The sequence below is a fragment of the Tauraco erythrolophus genome, chromosome 8, assembly GCF_009769465.1.
Source record: "Tauraco erythrolophus isolate bTauEry1 chromosome 8, bTauEry1.pri, whole genome shotgun sequence".
Classification (NCBI taxonomy): Eukaryota; Metazoa; Chordata; class Aves; order Musophagiformes; family Musophagidae; genus Tauraco; species Tauraco erythrolophus.
In genome coordinates, this window is record NC_141472.1 from 10,436,177 (window position 1) to 10,455,520 (window position 19,344).

Here is a 19,344-nt window from a genome sequence, read left to right on the forward strand (position 1 = left end):
AACCGAAGAAAGAGCTGCAGAATTTGGGGGAAGTGTGTGTAAGAAAACAGGAGACTGAAATAAAAATACGTAACTCTTATATATGGTATTTTGAAAGCTTCCTGAATCACGTGCCTGGCAAATCCCTTGTGCAAATCTTAGTTATTTTAGTTGCCAGAACATGACCCTGAATGGTCCGTGACTACTCGGGGATATGTCTGCTGTTGGCTAAAAGCATGGTTTTAGCCCTGCTTTTCACTGCTTTTGTTTGGGTTATTCAGGAAAGTAAGTACATTCTATTGGCATGTTGCAAAACTGCGATGACTCCTCTGTACAAGGCAAAGCACGACCCCTGCTGAGGGATGGAACCTGCTCAGTTTGCCTCTAATTTTATTCACCTGTTTCCTCTGAGTGCTGCACTGTAAAACAGTGATGGTCATGGGTCCACGCAGTCTTTAACTTTGCTTTCTGTATCTGCCCAGTTCTATTGTTAAAAGCTGCTGTGGTTGCACAGAGGATCAGTTTTTAGCAGACTATATGTTAGAAATTCCTACTCAGTAATCAGGAGTTCAGTATGCTTCCTCTCCTGTGCCTGAAGCTGGAAAGACATCCCTTACTATTCTCAATTTTAAGTATTGGAGAAAATGGTAAAGTAACATAGAATGGCACTGCATGTGACTGCCTGCCTCCATGGACCCAGCTCAGATTCGGCCTCTTGAAATCAGCCAGCTGCGGATGGGCTCTGGTTGCCTTGTGATGTCCATCTCCCATCAAACTCTCCTCTTCAGACCGCAATGGCTACACCTGCGTCTACATGCCAATGCATTTTGGCACAACAGGACACAATGCGAGCGTGGAGCTTGCCCTGCCATTTCTTTCCATAAAAAGCAAAATAGCTTCTCCACACCACAGAGGTCCTGAGATTCATCACTGGTCACAGCACATTTTGAAGCACAGCCAGAAAAGTCTATTAAGAGCGTCTTTTATATAAATGAATACCTGCGTTTACTATTTTTATACGCCCGCACCCATTATCATTGTCCTATGGAAGTGCCACAGAAGCGATCTGTAGAGATGGCATTTGTGTAAATAAAGGATTTGGTATTTTATCTCACTGCTCGCTCCTAGAGCTAATATTCAAAGTCGGTGAAGCTGAATGGAAAAGAAAGGGCGATTTCAGGAAATGGAAAATTTACTAAGGAAAAAAATGGATGAAAAAGCTGTACAGAGAAATCACGAAGCCATTAAACTCAATGGCCATTCTCCCACTAGCTTCAGCGAGGCCAGAATTTTACCTACTGCCTCTTTAAATCTTATTCACTCTTACAACAGTATTTTAAACCAAACAGCTGACATCCTTCTGCCCAGCCAAGGCCCTTTAAATCACTGAAATGCAGGATGGAAAAAAATCCGCAGTGCCAGATGTGTCTAAAAACCGTCACAGCTCTTGTTGAGGCAATCTGCAGAGGAAAATGTTTAGCATATATTATGCCTGACAAAACACTAATAGTTTATCAGTTTTGATATCATAGACTAATAACAAGTCCTTCCATGGCTACTTCATTTGCAGAGCACAGACAGGCTAGACTTCTGCTACTTGATTTTAGAACAGTGTTTTTTATTTAATCCTTTCCCATCCTAGCTAGATGGAAGTACACTTCCATTATTAAATGAAATTGTAAATGAAATACCCCGGGGAGGGGGTGGTTTTGATGTACACCTGACACAGTTTTAAACCGTAGACAAAATCAAAGAGGGAGATTAAAACCATAGGGAGGGTTTAATTTTTTTTTTTTTTTTCCTCCTGAAAAATATTTTGCCATTATGTAACGCCGTCTAAAACGGCTGGTGCCAGCAGCGGTCGGCAAAGCAGCGCATTTCGATTCCTTGCTGACAGCACTCTGAAATGCGCTGCCGCTGGTTCTGCAGCAGCACATTTTGGTTACAGCTGTTGTATTTACGGGAAGAGCGTTACACGCCAACTTACAGCTCGTAGGTACACCGTAAAATGACAGCCCCAGTGTGTAAGAAGTCACCTTGCTAAGCAGGTAAATGCTGCGTTTCAAACCTGATTTTTTAAGAGCGCTTCCGTTTGCTCGGTGCTACGGATGTGTGCCTCAAACCACCGAGGTTGGGTTTCTCCCAAATGCCTCTGCATGCTTCCGTGGAAAGAAGCAGTAGAGATGGTATAGCTGATATTCAAAATGCTGCATTTCCCACAGCATTTCCTACTGCCTGTAAATCGTTTCCATTTGTCTTAAGTAACAAACTTCTGTTACTAGTGGTTTCAGTGTCTCCTACGCTAAACGTTAAGAAATACAAAAAGACTACGTCGCATTGCTCTGACAACCAGCGCACGGTACGGGTTTTAGCAGATGTATTCAATGAAAAGAAGTGGAATCATCAGCAAATTGAAGACGATGCAGCAAGATATTTGTCTGTCTTTACTTTCTTTACCCAAATCTATTAAACTAGGCAAAAATTGCTACTTGTCTCCATGTAGTCTAATTCTGAAGGTCCATTAAAAATAGATACACCAGCTGCTTCTTTTCTTCCCCAATTGTACTTCTTTTCATTCTACCATATGCATTTGTACTTCCCGAGTTAAGGTGAAAGCCCTTTTTATCTCAAGGCTCAGGTTACCAGATCACGTGTCTAAACGATCAAATTATCTTGTGTTTGTATTGTAATTTGACATGACGATACTCCTTCTAGAAAAGATGATGTTTCAGTCAGTTCTAAGTAGCAATTTTTCTTACCATACAACTTATTTATTACAACTGTCATATGCTTTCATCTCATGATATTTTGATATCTAACATTTCATAAAGAATGCCAAAACATCCCATGAAACAAAATTCTGAAGAAATTCAGTTCTATGAATATTTCAGAATATTTTTTTTTTACATTTCAGACTAGATCAAACACAAATATTTAAATGTTGATGTTTCCTGAAAATGGATATTCTAGCATCTCATTATAACTTCAACTCTCAAATCCTTGGGAAGGCTCTGTAATTCCTACCAGAAAATTTACAGAAACTAGGCCTAAAATAGAGCTGTTAGGCACAAAAATACACTGTGGGACTCCTTAATATCCAATAACTAATTCAAACTAGTGTCGTGGATGGCAAACAGCTGCTGCGCACCATCTCAAACAACATCCTTCAACGACGACTCTTGAGCTAATCAAAGCGCCTGGAGCCCAGAGGAAGGGTGGAACTGAGGGCGAGCGAAATTCCTCCCCTAATCCAGACAACAGGATTAATTTTCCCAGCCTATTCCTTGGGGAAGATTGACAGAATCTTGTCTGAAATACTTTTTAAAAAATTTTTCTTTCTTTTAGGGGAGGCAGGGGGTTGAGCAATGAAAGAAGATGCTATCAAGAGGGAAATGCCTTCAGCAAGATGTCAAAAGGCCAAAGACAGTTGGTAGCTACCATTTTCCTTGCATGTGGATGAAGTTTCAGGAGTTACAGACCGATACCTAAAGCAGCACCACAGCTGACACAGGTGGAAACTCAGCCATTGTAGCAGAGTATCGGAAGAGTCACGCGTGCCACCGCACTGCGCCACAGCAAGGCTCAGACAGTACCTACACGCTTTTGTTGGTCCTACAGAAGAACCGAGCTGCATGATTCTTCCAGACCCCAAAGGAAGAAGAATCTAAGCTTCCCTGTGACTTCTGATATGAAGCGGGTTTGGGGCCGTATGCAGTAAATTTAAGTACAGATACTTCATGGCCGGACTCTTCCTGCGTTGTTAGATGGAGTAAATCTAGAACCCTGTTATTTAATACTGGTATATCTTAAAGCAGGGGCCTACAAGTGGGGGGGCATCTCATCTGAGAAGTGGCAAAGATACAATATTGACTAGGTGCCACAATGTGATTTAGTCAGATATAAAATGTCCTTTTTTTGATAACAGTAAATCCTTTCAGAATGGCAGAGCCCACATGCTCTATGGGCCAAGTATTATGGTGCATATTCTGTATGTTCAAGGCAGATGAACAGTGGCTGGATCTTCATTTCCATCAAAATCTGAAAGCAAAGGTTGGGGAAGACAAATTCTGTGAGTGGCTTAGCAACCTGCACGATTGCAAACCATGGAAATGTTTTTCCGAGGGTCCATTCCTGCATTTGTTTCATCTGAGTATCCCTTGCCATTAGACGTCCTATTTAGAAAGAAAGCATCTGGTTGTAGACACCTTGAGAAATCAGGCACATTCCAAGTTGTGCTGAGTTTTAGGGATCACATTTTTATGTGTAAGCAGAGGAGTGTCTTTTTTTTTTTCTGCAAGCTCTACTTCCCTTTGAGCTTATTCATTCTTCTGATCAAACCACACATACTGAGCTGAGGACAAAAAAGATCAGAGGGTACTGAAAGGCTCAGATTTGCTCAGGAAGATGGATTTCTCTGCTCCAAATAAGACAAAATGTATGTAAATGATACACGATGTGTTTATGGACTAGGACACAAACGGAAGAATCTGTAGAAACGCCCACGTGAACTCAGGTCTGCTCATCTCTATTGCACATACAATTTCTGTTTTTATCCATAACCTTTAACAGAACAAAATGTTACAGAAGACTGCTTACATGATAGCATGAGGGAAAAAACAACCAGTAAGGTACACAGTCTTGTGGAAGCAGAAGAAGTGGGAGCCAGTGTTTGGAGCAAGTGCTATTAATTTTGCACAGTTCTGATGGAAACCCCAGATGGAAAAATATACTTGCATTACAAACTCCACCCTCACCCCAAATCTTGACAAAGCTTTATACCTGAGTTCATTTCCAGGACCTAAATACTTCGGGGATTCTGACGACAGTAAAATAGCCAGGTCTGATTTTGTACATTCTTAGGCTGCCCATGCCAATATTGCTGTTACAAGTTGGTACCTTCTTTTCCTGTTTATTTCCTACAGATCAAATTCCTAGCCTGGAGATACTGAATTTTCTACCGAGGCTACCGAGCTTCTAAGCAAATCAAATAGCTTTCTTTATAATGTTCACCCACAACATTACTGAATTTGCTTATTATGGGAAGAAAGCACAAATGAATTCTGCAACTTTTGATTCACATTCATTAGTGACTAAATTAAGGGCTAAGCTTTACAGGCACAAATGGAAATGTTCTTTTTCCTTGAGCTACATCAGTCTAGGTAAAGAGATGTCTAGCAGTTCACCTGAGACCCGACTTAAGTTTTAATGCTAACAATTACAGGTTCCATGAGCATGACACTGGGAAATTGTAAGTAATGAAAAGGCACAATTTCTCTCATTATAAAACCGCAAAAACCAGAAATTCAAAAAAACAGGGCACATTTTACCAAGCTTAGCATATGCAATTCAAAGTTAAAGGAGAACTCTCATAAAAACTGAGGTATTCTCTTGAGGCTGGCAGATTAAATGAGCAATATTTCTCTCTCCTTACTGCTTGTTTTTAAAAATCTCCATAAGCCTGTTTCCATTTTGCATGCTCCTCAGGAAAAGACCGTTAGGGGTAAGTGCTGTTAAATCGCATGGCGCGGCGTTCCAGATTGCTGCAGCTTCCTTCCTGGCACAGGACTTGTTTGTGAGCCTCCTACATGACCTCTACCTCAGTGTGTCTGTTCTTCTCTTTCAAAAAAAATAACGTAGATTTTAGTAAGATGGAGCCTATCAGGATCTAAAGAGACATTTGAGAATGTTCTATAGAAGACAAACCTTTAGGGTAGCCTACGCTGCAGGGCCCACCACTAGATAATCGCATTAATATCTGGGTTTTTCATATTTTAGAAATAAAGGATCCGGTCCTCCTGATGAAACAGAAAAATGCTGGAGCGGGACTTTCCGCACTCCACCTTTTGAAAACCAGAAGTTAAATTACAAAAAGAAGCAGCTGCAATTTTTCATTTAAAAAAGCGCCCAGGACAAGTGAAGGTTTGGGGGCCAAGTGAGTAGTTGGGGCTGACACTGCTGCCTACTCAGAGTTTAGTTCAGAAGTAGCTGCCAGTAAGATTTATTAACCTACCAGTTGGCCTCTATCTCTACTTTTTAGAATTTCTTCTGGCTATCAACAACAGTGGAGGAGTGGCAAGGCAGCGGAAGGGCTGGAGAACACCATGCTATCAGAATACGGTGATCTCTCTCGCCCTTGAAAATCACTCAGAAGAATGCCAGAATAGGAATAGTTTTCTTATCTGTATTTTATAGTCCTCCATAAATTTAACTAAGCTACACACAGTTGTTATTCCTGAGTAAACACTATACTACTTTCCATGATGGTAAATTTGAGCTTGATTTTGGAAGCCTCCAGGTTCCATGGAACGAGCTGTGACAGTTCCTCTGTTCTACTTTTGGAAAGTTTTTTATCAGGAGTGCCTGGACTAGGTAGGGAAAACAAGACCAAAATGCCTTCTCCACCTGCCTTTTTTAGGAAATTATTTTATAGGTGGAAATTGGCTCTGTTCTTACATCATCTTGAGTTTCTGTGCCCCAGACTTCAGCTATTTGTAGACAGTTACGTTTCTGAATGATCAGACATCTCAAAGGACATTCACACATATGAGGCATAATATGGTCATATCTCCTGGAGGGAGATGCCCTCATTGCTTTCCTCAAGTCATGGACCAAAAAACCCTAAACTGTACAGCCTGAAATACAATCTATACTGTTTTTTTTCTTCGTTTTGTAGAGCTCATCTGTCACCTTTTGTGGATTTTCACTGTGCATGAAACTTAACCTATACTTTCATAAAACCTTGCACTTGTAAATGCAACTAACAATGGCAGCAACATTCGAAAGCTTCATATTTTTAAGAAATGTATCAACTGTATTATTCTTGTGCTCCCAAATGCTGGGAGTGTGTGTGCCGATGTGTGTGAGCGCAGGTGGAGGCCGCAGCTAGACACCATTCATGCTGCCACACAGCTGTCAAAATATTAAAATGCGTTTTTTTCAATTTTTAAGTGATTTGATGGAAAAGCAGGAACGCTTCCTAAATAATCTATCTGTTTAGTGTGACAACCTCTGACTTGAAGTCTGCAGAATCGAAAGCCAAGCCAATCTGCATATGCAAGGATGCAATTTCCCCGGCGTTTTTACAAAGCCACAGACGAGAAATGGTTTCTCTCTGGCTGTGATGGATACGTGGTGCTCAGCTCTATGTCTCGCTCGCTAATACCATTAAGAAGAAAGGAAAGCCTGGCTCACAAAGGCTGAGCGAAACTGCGTGATGGTTTATATCTCATAGCTAACCTCTGGGGCTTTATTATTCTTCCCCAATTTAGAAAACGGCTGACAAGGTAGTAGACACAAAATTTAATCTAAAGGGACAATGTCAAGTGGTTTACACTCAAAATTTAACCTACTTTGAAAATGTTATAATCTGGAGAAGGAATCTAGTCTGAAGTTCTCACATTATGTTCCTGAGGAAAAAAAAAAAAAAACACAAAAAATAGTCATTCTCTACAGAAACCCAGTGCTGCCGTTCTGATTCCTGTCTGCTCTCCAGGCCTATTACAGACAATGAAGATGACGGTAACCGAATTCGGCGGGCTCTGTATCGGGCCTGTGAAGAAAGGGATGCATCACAGCCCAGTGCTCCTCACATGTGCTGGGTCAGCGCACCGCTGCCAGTTCTCCACATTTTCTTTGATAGGCACAGCTTGTTCTCCTGTGCAAAAGATTAGAAGTTAACGATGCAGAGTGGCGAGTTTTGGTAAAGTTTTAGGATAATTTTCTTTTCTCAGACATAAATATTACATTGTATTTATTCTAGACTCCAAAACTCTTGGACTTTTGAGGAGTCTAAGCTGCTTCTTTATCCTTGGAGTGAGGAATCTGTGATGGCTTCTGTGGCCTTCATCCCACAGCTCTGGCCAGGCCAAGGGAAGATGACGTGTTGACACAGATGGATTTTGCCCTTTTTGGTGGAGCGTTCAGTTTGCTTGGGCAACACAGCCATCTGCCAGATTACTTGCCCGAACACCTCCAGCAGTGCCAGGAAGGCCCCAGTGCCAGAAAGTGGTCTGAAAAAGATCCAAGACTGTCACGTAGATTTGAAATCCCATGGGAAACCAGAAGGGAGAGCAGGGAACAGAGCAGTCATGAGCAGACACTCAGCATTTTGTGCTTGTGAGCGTTTCCCAGGCACAGCAACAGCATCAGCAAGGGGGGCCATGGCACTGCCTGCAAGAGAGACCCTGGACTAGCCAAGACTGCTGAAGGCATCACCTGAGGCTGCTGCCAAGCGAGAGTTTACTGCTGTTGAGGAACCCAAAAATACAGCTCAAACTGATCATTTACGGACGTGTATTTTTCACCAAAGATGACTATCTGGGTTGAAAATGTCTTCTTCCCCTTTCCATCAGCTTCGCGGTGCTGCTGGCGTTCAGTTGCTGAGACTTGATCTAATCAATGCTCATATGGGGAGGTTTGTCTGGCCAGGAAGATGATATGATTGAATAGGTCTATCAAATTTGTCAGTGTCTTCGCTGACAATTTTCATGAATATATAACATTGAAATATGGCTCATCCGTACTGACTTATTCTTTATAGTGCATAAAATAGCTTGAAAAAAAATCCCTGTAACTTGATGATGAGAAAAGATAAAATCAGTTAGGGGAATAATTGCTAATATCCAGATCTTAAGAAGGGAATATAAATATTGAAGAATAAAAATAAATAGGCAAATGAATAAACAAGATGAAAACTCCTTGATTGCCTAGACTCTGAACGCAAAACCACCACCGAAACAGCCAACTTCTTTAGACATATAATGGGGAAAATCAAGAAAACATCAATCACAGGACTTTCAGCTCAGACACTACATTCCAAAACATACATTACACTTAAAATGTTTAAAAATGCTATTTAATGGAAATTGCAAGATAAAGTGTATTTCTGTTGGATTTGAGGGAAAAAACCCACGCATTCATTTATTGACTAAAACCAGATCTTATCTCAGAAACTTGATCAACGTCAACAATCCGCCATTTGTTGCAAAGAATGAAAATCCCCCCAAGTCTGCTAAATACCTTGGGGTTTCAGAAAAACGAGAGGCCAGGACCACACAAAGAGAGTCACGAACACACACAGCCATGGCAAGAGTGGACTGGTGAACCCTGAGAGCTGGACACCATCAGAGAAGGGCCACCTACGGCTCACTATCCCCACGCTGGCTTTGCTGAAAAAGGCGCCACTGCTTTTTAGGTGTCTCTGACATTAGTCAGGCATTTCCAATACTAGGGTAAATCTTGCTTATGTAAAGTAAAAGGCCCCGAAAACACAAGGCGATGTAAACTTAGTGCAAAGATGCTCCAAAGCAACGAGCACTCTCGGTTTTGCAAACTGAAAGATTTGTGCGTTATTTGCAATGATCAATGGACTTTAAAGAACAAGAGGGAGCAAAGACACTGACTGAGCGGCCAGTTTGAATAGTTCAATGTGAAAAAAATCAGCTGAGCGTTGGGACTCGTGGTTGTTCGCAAAGCTGCTGCCTTCCTGGGACCCCACATTGAGCGTGCAGGGGCGTTCATGGAAAAACCCGCACCACTCAGTTACCACAATCTCCACAAAGAGCATTTGGCACTGCTGCATTAGCATAATTGACAACATCAGTTATGCCCACTGCTATTTTCTCCCCTGGGAAAGTCAGTCCATATGAGTCAGTGTTTTTAAAAGCGTGTAGTGCTCACAGTCTCGGTGATTTTTAGTGCCATTAAATGGTAGAGAACAAAAGTATTCTCCGGAAAGGCGCAGGCTCAAGGAAATTGCTTCAGAGGCACAACAGCCGAGGAACTGCTGCTTTTTCACACAAAGCTCCCCGTGGTCAGGGCAGCATTTCCCTTCTGAGGAGATACGAAGGTGGGAAAAAAGTAACACATACCACATTCCTATAACAGCCATCATCAAATGTTTCTGCACTTGAGAGAACATGAGAACGGCATGGAGCTTCCTGCCTGGCAAACGCTGATGCCTGAGTGTTCACCGAGCCTGTTATACCGCTGTCTTCCATTTCACCAACTGTTTCCAAAAGGCTGGAGTTGTTACAGCTTTTTCATACAGTGGTCCCTTTCTCCTAGGGTTTCTTGGCATGCTAATGCCACAAACATCTAGGGACACTGGAAGGATGCGGATTGCCCTGCATGAATTTGCAACTTTCACCCCATATGCTGTCACCGTATCTAAACATAAAGAATTTAAGCAAGAGTAATAGTTAGGTGCACAAAAAGAAGACATCGGCTTGTGCAAGTGACTGTAGTTCAGGTTAAATCAATGGATGGTACCCGGTAAGCCCCACTCGGGGGACACAGTCACTGCCCTCAGGAAGTCCATTAGGGCCTTAGCCACACAACAAGCCTTAAGGAGCTGCTTGCTACGGCACAATGACGGTGTCTTTCTGTGCCAAAGAGGTACCTACTGGACCTCACTGCTGATTCAGGATGTCTCCACCCCTCCCATGACTCCAGTGGAGTGAGGTGCCCTGTCTCCTTTCCACAGGCCCTCATCACCTCTCGCTGAACCATCTTTTTCCCAACTCCTTCTGACTTCTCAGCACTCAGAGACCATCTCCACTACCGACCTGCTCCTCATTGCCGTAGCTCTGCCCTCTTTCCTGCCCAGTAACCCAGTTTCCTCCTGTGTTCCCTGCTCGACTCCTAACCTCTCACAACATTTTGCTGCAATCAATTTTCTTCTACCCACCACCTCTCCTCAAGCGTGGGCTGAAATATCATCTCTCTCCTAAGCAAGAGCTGTTCTCTTCCTCCTGCCCACTTGAGCTGAAGGTGCCTTCTGTGCGCCTCTTCCTTCATGACCCGTGACTTGGCTTTCTCTTGTCATCGCTGTGATTTCCTCCTCCTCCCTAATCCTCAATCTGCCTTTCCTCCCTTCTTGTTACAACTCAGTTGCTTCATGCTTAAATGTGCTGTCTCCTTTCTAGGTGATGTGGGTCACTGCCATCCTAAAGCTAAGCCACCAGGCAGTAGCAGAGTAGCACAGGTTGCACAACATTTAAAAAGGGGTTGCAGGTCTTCATCTTGACTTGGGGATGCCAATGCTCTTCTCAGTTCTCCAGCAAGGAAGATAAAGGATTTTACACAACAATATTGCTTGCCCATGTTTTGAACTTAAAATAAACCATTTTGGCCTACTTTGCTGTATCTCCTGCCCACCACAGGATACAACCTCAGCCCTTCCAGCCTTTTAAGAAAAGTGACTGTTGCCTCCCAGAAAAAAGCTGAGAGTAATCAAGGGTTTAGGGGAAAGAGACTGAAGACTTTTCTCCTTTGCATGACTCTCTCTTCACCCGTGGAAAGGTTCCTTGGCAGTAGGAAATGCCTGGACCACGGCTCATCTTTGATCTTTTGGAAATTAATCCCAACATTTACTTTCCATAGAGATTTCTACCCTCTCTGCTTCGTGCTGAAGCCACCCCCAACAACAAGCACTCCTCTGCCTCCTCGAGACATCATTTATTCATAGCTCTATGTTTTAATCACCACGCACCATTTTTAAGCAGGAACAGAATGATCCTTTCTAATGGCTGGGTACCCTATTAATGCAGGGACGTCGTGCACAAAGGCCCCTCACAAGAGATGACCAGCTGAATGAAGCCCTGTCATAGGACTCTCCTGGTGAGAAACGTTAAGACCTGTGAAACCATCAGCTGGATTTCACCTAAGCCATGCAGCAAGGTGCTCAGGTGAACACAGAGATCTGCACCTACTCTCTGTAAACACTTTCAAAACACAAAAATATCACAAACTTGAGCAATGAATGCATCACCTGACCCATTTTCACACTACCTTCCCAAAGGCTTGAATTCTCAGTGCGAGCTGTGAATATTTGCATGCACGAGTGCACGCACACACACATTCAATTTCTAAATCAATCCTCCCAGGCAAAGGGTGTAAAAAATGTCTCCTGAACCTCGCCAGTATTTACATGTTTTTAATTTCAAACACCATATAAGGCTATTCAGCCATTATATTTTATTGTAGCTTCTAAATAAATTAAAACCATTTATCACTTAAAAAAAAACATTTTAAGAACCTTATTACCGTCATAGTTAAACATCAACAGGTAATATTATCTATTATGGCAACATTTCATGGTATCACAGCTGTGCTATGCTCTGGATTTTCACTTTCTTAAACCTGTATATTGTGACAAAAATACACATAACCCAGTGCACTGATTCAATAATTTTCAGTAACGCCTGCTAATTCCAGCAAATAGTTTACAATACTTGTTTCCACTGTCAGAACAGGTGTTTTATGGTTAGAATACCTGTACGTTGGCAAAAATGGAAGAAGCCCTTTTATTAAGAAGAAAGTTTCTAGCAAAAGAAAGAGTAATGTGAAGACAGCATTTTCTTGAAGTAAAGCAAGAAAACCATACTAGAAGATGAGGACACTGCACCTTAGCAAACAGAGGAGAAAAGAGACTCACACAGTTCCTGCGAATTGTGATTCTCACAGAATAGGAACCGTACCTGCATAATCGGTTCTTGCGTAATGCCCATCTTCCGATTTTGTAGTTGTTGTAGTATTATCTGTGTGAAAAGAAATATGTTGAATTGCCTGGGGAGACTGTACTTGATACAGACTATGTCCCCGCCACCAGTGCCCAGGCAAATGCAGCTTTGCTTGCATGCACAGCATCGCTGCTGGCTGCGAGGCTCCCTTGGGCCTGCCAGGTGAAAACAGCAGGATCTGGCTTTTTGGAATGAAACATGAAACATCTTCCATTAAGAAAACACATTTTTTTCTAACAATATGTGATAACAGATTGCAGCTGGGTTAAATATATCAGTATGAAGCAGGAGTTGTCATTTCTGCTCTATTTGAAGTAATTGGGGAGTTTTAATATGTACCCTGAAATGAATTGCCACATAGAGTGGTTAACTTCAAAGAGATAGGAATAAACTAGAATGTGTTTAATATACCTGTATGGTATGGCCTTGTAAGTAGATATATTGAGGATTTATAGGTCAGAAACTAAAGGGAAAAAAGCTATTAAGAGTCTGAGCCTCAACAGACACTTTATTTACGGGAGCTATTTAAAGGCAAATTTTCTTCGTTTTTATTTTAGAACAAAATAGAGTTTTTAAAGTCAACTCAAGGGTTACAGGTGATGTAGTAGCCCATGAGCTGGGCACAGAGAAGCATGCCATTCATGGAGAAACACTTGAGCTCCTCTTGGCAAAATTTCTTTCCAGGCATCTTTGTCATCTCATGGGCCAGCGCAGGTCAGATGAGAAACAAGAACCAGCACCACATCTGGGAGCACATCTTCGGCCTCTTGAGATTGTTTCGTGCTGCCCCAGTTAAGGGAGCAACAGAGAATCCATCCTGGGTGGCAAAATGTATCTGAGGGGCTCTCCTGCTGTCCTGCTCTAACTCCTACCCAGAGGGTAGAGGTCTGGGCAAAATCCAGGTGCCTGATTTTGACACCAGAGCAGGGCTGGACAGTTCCCTGCCACTGCAGGCAGGGTGTGGGAATGGTTACAGGCACCACTCCTCACGCCTTGCTTGGCATCTGTACCACGGAGGGCTCTGCCCCTTCCCGCAGCCTAAGCTCTACAATATAAATCGCAAGAGTCTAATGGAAATGTACGAAGTGCCAAATAAGAAGCCAGCTCCAGTTTTTTTTTTTTTTTTTCCCTGAACAAAAATTGAAAACATTCTTTGAAATGAGTTTTGTTATGAGAGTTACCTTGACATCGACCCAAAGACATGACTTCAATTTTCTCCTGTTTCTGGCATGATGCCTCTTTGATTTGACATGCATTATCATAAGATTTCCCATCGGAAGCACAAAGAGGATTGAAGTTGGTTTGAGAACAGTCAATGTTGCACACACACCTGAAAAGATAAAGAAAGAGAAAAAAGGAGAGGCTAATATGAGAAAGTTTTTCATGACATCATAAATACATCTCAGAAATAAAAGCGTTTGTATTTTCTTGACTGCACAATGCAAATCAACAGAATGAAAGTGGAAAGTTCTGTCAAGAGGTCATTTGTATTTCTGGATGGAAATGAAATGCGGGGAGAGGGAAGAGACACAGAAAAGAAAAGCAAGCAAAAGGGAAAGATAAAAAAGAGTGCTATACACGAGAAAACTATGCCACAGCATTATCGCTTGTAATTTCTTGTAAACCAAAGAGCACCCGAGCAGATACGCCAATCATTCAAGCTGCTGCGCCCTCTCACAATTAAAGAAGCCACAAAATTCACCTGTTGAGGTGCTGTCCATCCTATTTAACACTGTATAAACGTGGTTTTATATTGATTTATGATTTAATTCTGATAATAATTAAAGCACCTATAGGCACTCTGATGGTAATAAAAGGTGTGATACTGAAGCCTCGTCTCACTCTGCTGGGACAAAACCAGCTGTCAAGACCAAGACTGACATTAGCAATGCGACTGTACTCTGCTTCATGTTTAGGGGTGGTGAGATCTTCCCTGGCTCCCGGACATGGTGGGTCTACTTCAGTATTAAAATCAGAGGAATGCTGTTTTTAGCAGAGATTTTGTGCACAAGCACTTTCTGAAGCATCTGAATATCTTGGGAACCAAAAAGTCTTACTCAGGTGTCACCCTGCTCCCAACCTGGTGATGTGCTCTGTGCAGGGCGAAGGATTTTGTGGCCAAGAGTGGAGCATGGGCAAGTGCAGGCAGGGCAGCAGTGGTCCTGTCCTTGGGGAGCTCGGGGGCATCTCCAGAGTCACAATGACCCAGCTAGTGAGCTCCTGGGCTGCTGCGAGACATGAACCAAAAGCACAGCGGTGGATTCCCTTCAAGAGCCTGGTCCAGATCTAAACTAACACACTGACGTGGAGACATTCTGACCCCAGCAAGCCTCGTGTGCTGGTTTTGGCTGGGATAGAGTTATTTTTCTTCACAGTAGCTAGTATGAGGCTATGTCTTGGATTTGTGCTAGGGTTAAACCACGACACCTCGCCATTGCTCAGAAGATGGAGAAGCCTAATTACTTTCACCAGCAGCAGGCTGCAGCCTTTTTTCTTTAGGTTTCTCCTATTTCATTATCATTAGTGCTGTCAGACACCCTTAGGCACCGGCAAGGGAAAGGCACGCTAACCTTCTGTCCCCGACTGTGCCACGTAACAGACAGCTCAGCCTCAGCAACACTTGCGTTAACACCGATGTGATCCTGCTTGGGGACAAAGCCAGAGGTCTAAGCTGGCAGCTGCTTCAGCTCTTCTGAGCACATAATTGTGCACAGGCTGCTATCTAAACTCTTCCCGGCTCCTTCTGACATTTAAGGCAAAGTAGTGCGACCGATGCTCTATCTCCAGCCCACTGGTCGCGCCGAACCTCACAACGCCGACTCCACAGCTCTCCCTTTGGAAAGTTAAGTAATGGAAATGTCAGCCTCTAGCCTCACTGCTTGATTCAAGAAAGTGTTTAAAAGTCAGTTCACCTCCCATTCGCAGCAGGCATCTGGATACTTTTGACCATTGAAAGTGTGGAGATATATATGCAAGTGAAAAACTTTGGTGGAAAGAGGAAGCATAGGAAATTAGACAGCATGGGTCAGATTTCTCCATCACCCCCATCAGCCTCTGGCCTCTGCAAACGTGCCCAGGGTGATGAAAATCAGTAGAACCAGTACTCATCGTCTTTTAGACTTTCTTTACATTGGGTCGGTCTATTTTCCCCAAATGTTCCCACAATACAGAAAACGTCAGCTCAAAAAGAGGCCAACGGTGAAAACCTGTGGTTATAAATTAAATTACGTGATTTCATAACTAGTGGAAGAAAAGAGTCTGGCTCCCTGTGTAACAATTTCCCCACACTGATGAACATGCAGAATAGATGAAAAAAACCCCAGACCATTTCCTAAGAACCTCCTTATCAGCGGAATAAGAATGTTCTGCTCCACCGAAATATTAACCGTCGTCATTTCTTCCCACAGCCGTTTCCAGCTTCCCACCTTAGTCAAACTCACTTCATTAGGAAACATTTACTGCTCAAGTAATAGTAATTCTTTCCACGTAGCTCCACCATTTGCATTTCAGATGGGACACAATCAGCCATATGCTCCTTTTTTTGTAATAAAACAGCTCAGAAACAGCTTCACTTCTCTACATTTTGCCACAAAAAAATGAGTGTGGGTTAATATATATTATGTCTCAAGTCAAGAGAAAATTAAGTCAATGAGAAAATTAAAACAAAAGGGTGCTCTTTAGGGGAAATCTAAGCAGCTTGGATGCAATTTCGAAACTGCCTAGGGGATGTAGGAACCTATGCTCAGAGTTAGGCACTTAAGAGACGTATTTTTAAAGGTGTTTAGATGCTTTAATATGCATGCAAACACTTTGTGTGGGACTTCTGAAATCTCAGAGACCTATCTCCCACTGATTTCAAAGACCATTTCAGAGCCCATTAGGCATTTAGTTGCATCTTTTGACATCCTCCAAAACCCAAAGTTCCGAAATTACTTTTCTGACCTCCTTCAGTAAAAGTGAGAAGAGAACCAAGACTTCTCCCAACTTCCTTCTAAAAGCTTAGCTGCAAAACCTACCTTTCCAAGCGAGATCTCTGTAGCTGCGTGCTGCATTAAGAGGACGCACCACACGAGCACCATGAACCATGTGCTGCTCGTGCTGATGTCAGATTGCTCGTGTGCGAGGGAAAGCAGAAAGGGACAACCTCGGCATGACACTATATGCTCAAGTCTTACAGGATCTCCTGTGTGAAGCCTGATTTTGAGGGCTGACTAGATGGCTGGTGAAAAAGCACTACAATAAACTTGTCATCCCAATCTCCTTGCTGCAAGGATCCACGCGTCATCCACCCCTCGCTCGGTTTTCAGCGGACAGCTTCTAGCTTGCATCTGCAGTTTCTTGCTGCTTTTGCACTTATATACTCAAGTCCTACTCTAAGGCTGCACAATTAAGTCAACATCAAATATATGTCAGGAAATGCTAAAGGTAGGATTGCATCAGGAAGATTAATGTGCCTGGGTTGCTGACTCTGTTTAATTTATAGTGCTCATCTTATCAGGGAAAATGACAGTATATTCAAACATGTTTTTTCAAACTTGAGGAACAAGCGTCTGCCATTTCAACCATGCCCCCGAAGTCCAGAAGAGTAAATTACAGAGAAAGAGGTGGGGCATTTACTCCAAACCTGCATGCCAGGCACATGCAGCCACAGAGCACACATTGTCCTTAAGTGGGATCCACTGGCAATGTAATAAATACAAAATGAACGGCACTTAATGTGTTTACATGAAATCATGTAGCCACAGGTAACGGTGCCTTCACTTCTTTAAGTGTTATAAAATGCAGAAGCGGCATTGAGTCCTATTAAACAAGCAGAATCAAAAACTGTGTTTGGTTTTGCTTGTTTAATAGCAGAACCTGTGACGTCCCCACTTGGCCCCCAAGGACATATATTAGGTGAGAGTCCTACTGGTGTTCAAGACTTCAGATCCTGTGAGATTGTCGTGGTTTAGGCCGACCCAGCAACTAAACTCCACACAGCCGCTCTCTCACTCCTTCTCCAGTGAAATGGAGAGGAGAAAAATATAATAAAACAACTGAGGGTCGAGACAAGAACAGAGAAGGAGCACCCACCAACCATGGTCCCGGGTAAAACAGACTCGGCTTTCTTAAAGCAAAGCAATTTATTAAGAGTTACTTAAAAGGACAGGGACAAACAAAACCAGTTACTTAAGAGGATAAAAAGAAACAAAGCCAGATCTTAAAAACAACACCTCCCCCCGCTTTCCTTTTCTTCCTGGCTCTACCTTCTCCCCCAGCGGTGCAGGGGGACAGGGAATGGGGAGTGCAGGTCAGTTCATCCCATGTTGTTACTGCCGCTCCTTTCTTAAAGGAGGAGGAGTCCTTACACCATTTTCCCTTGCTCCAGTGGATCCCCTACTCACAAGGAAAAATCCACGGACTTCTCCAGAGTGAGTCCTACTTGCAGGATGCAATCCTTCCCCATTGGATTGCTCCAGTACGGGCTTTACCACAGTCTCGGATTCTTAGGGAGCTGTTGCCACTCGCTCCGGCGTGGGTTGTCATACGGACTCCAGATGCCTCTCCACCTTGTCGCACGTCCCACGCTTCATGACCTCTCTCAGGCTCAGGCATCTCTTCTCCGACGTGGGCTTCTCCACGGGCTGTGAGTGGGTCTCTGCTCCACCGAGTCTGTCCTGGCTGCAGGGGGCCGCTGCCATCTCACCACCGGTTGCAGGGGGAACTCAGCTCTGGCACACCTCGTCCTGTTCCATCTTCACTGACCTGGTGTTGGTGTGGCCGTTTCTCTCAGATCTCAGTCCTCTCTGGGTGAACTCGGCCCAGCGGGCACCCTGGGAGCGGGGCGCTCCCTGAGTTCCCCTGGCGGGTCCACTGCAGCCATCCTCAGTGGGTGGCACCAGCCTGGCGTGGGCAGCCCCCAGCCGGGAGCTGGGGAGCGGGGGCAGTGCCCTCCTCCCTTCTCTCCTCAATCCTGGGCAAAGCACCTTTTCCCATTCCTTTGTCCCAACTTAAATAGGGCAATTCGCAGAGGCACCAATAGGCTCAACCCCCAGGGGGATGGGAGTCCGATCTGGTGGCCAGAACCAGTTCTGACCTGGTTCAAAAACCAGGGAAGTCACAGGAAGCAAATCCCCTCTCCTGCCACCAGAACCCCTTTACATCAAACCATCACAGGGACAAAGGAATCCCCTACCCCAAAGAGAGCCTCGTGCCAATGCTTTTCATGCCAAGAAATGCCCTTCTGCTCTCAGCTAGCACCTAGCATAGGCGCTTCCCCTCTCACACTCAGCCCGCACCCTGGCCATGTCCAGGCTCTGCCCTGTCATCTTCTCGTTCTTTCACAAGTGACAAAATTGGAGCAGCCTCATCTCTTTTGGTTGAGTGCTGTACTGGCCCTGGGGCTCCCCCCAGACTCCCTGCCTGCACGGGGCTGGCAGCACACATCCCGCTGCCACGTGGCGGGCTGGCATGCCGGCTGCCTGCCTGCCTGCAGCTTCCCGGTCCCTGAGGCACTTCAGTATGTCTCTAATTTTAAGTAATTTGATCATTTGACCATTTTATCATCCTGGTTATGACTTCTGATTATAATTATATCAATAAATCTATTTGGTTTCTGTGTTCCTAAGTGTAGCGCTAGAGAAAGCTTGGCAATATAAAGGCTGACTGAGCTTTCCTCGGGCTCAAGAAGCTGTGAGAAGGTCAATGAGGTCTCCTATGGGGTGACAGGATGAAACTGTACCCAGGAGCATATACAAAATACATGTGTAAGGCTTAACTATGTCTTCTGCAGTCAGAAAAGCAGCTTTAAAAGCATCTGTGAGGAAAGAGTGCTTCCGAGATGTCAGCCGATACCCTGCAGCTC

General features: G+C 43.7%; 1 protein-coding gene across 1 annotated transcript in view; it reads right to left on the bottom strand.

Annotated features, from left to right (window-relative positions):
• TMEFF2 (transmembrane protein with EGF like and two follistatin like domains 2) overlaps window positions 1-19,344 on the bottom strand; it is a 134,132-nt gene that overhangs the window by 19,371 nt on the left and 95,417 nt on the right. The window contains exons 6-7 of the mRNA XM_086615754.1: window positions 13,682-13,830; window positions 12,459-12,518 (exon numbers count right to left, since the gene is read on the bottom strand). Coding sequence (XP_086471880.1) covers window positions 12,459-12,518; window positions 13,682-13,830 — 209 coding nt within the window. The remainder of the gene's footprint in view (window positions 1-12,458; window positions 12,519-13,681; window positions 13,831-19,344) is intronic.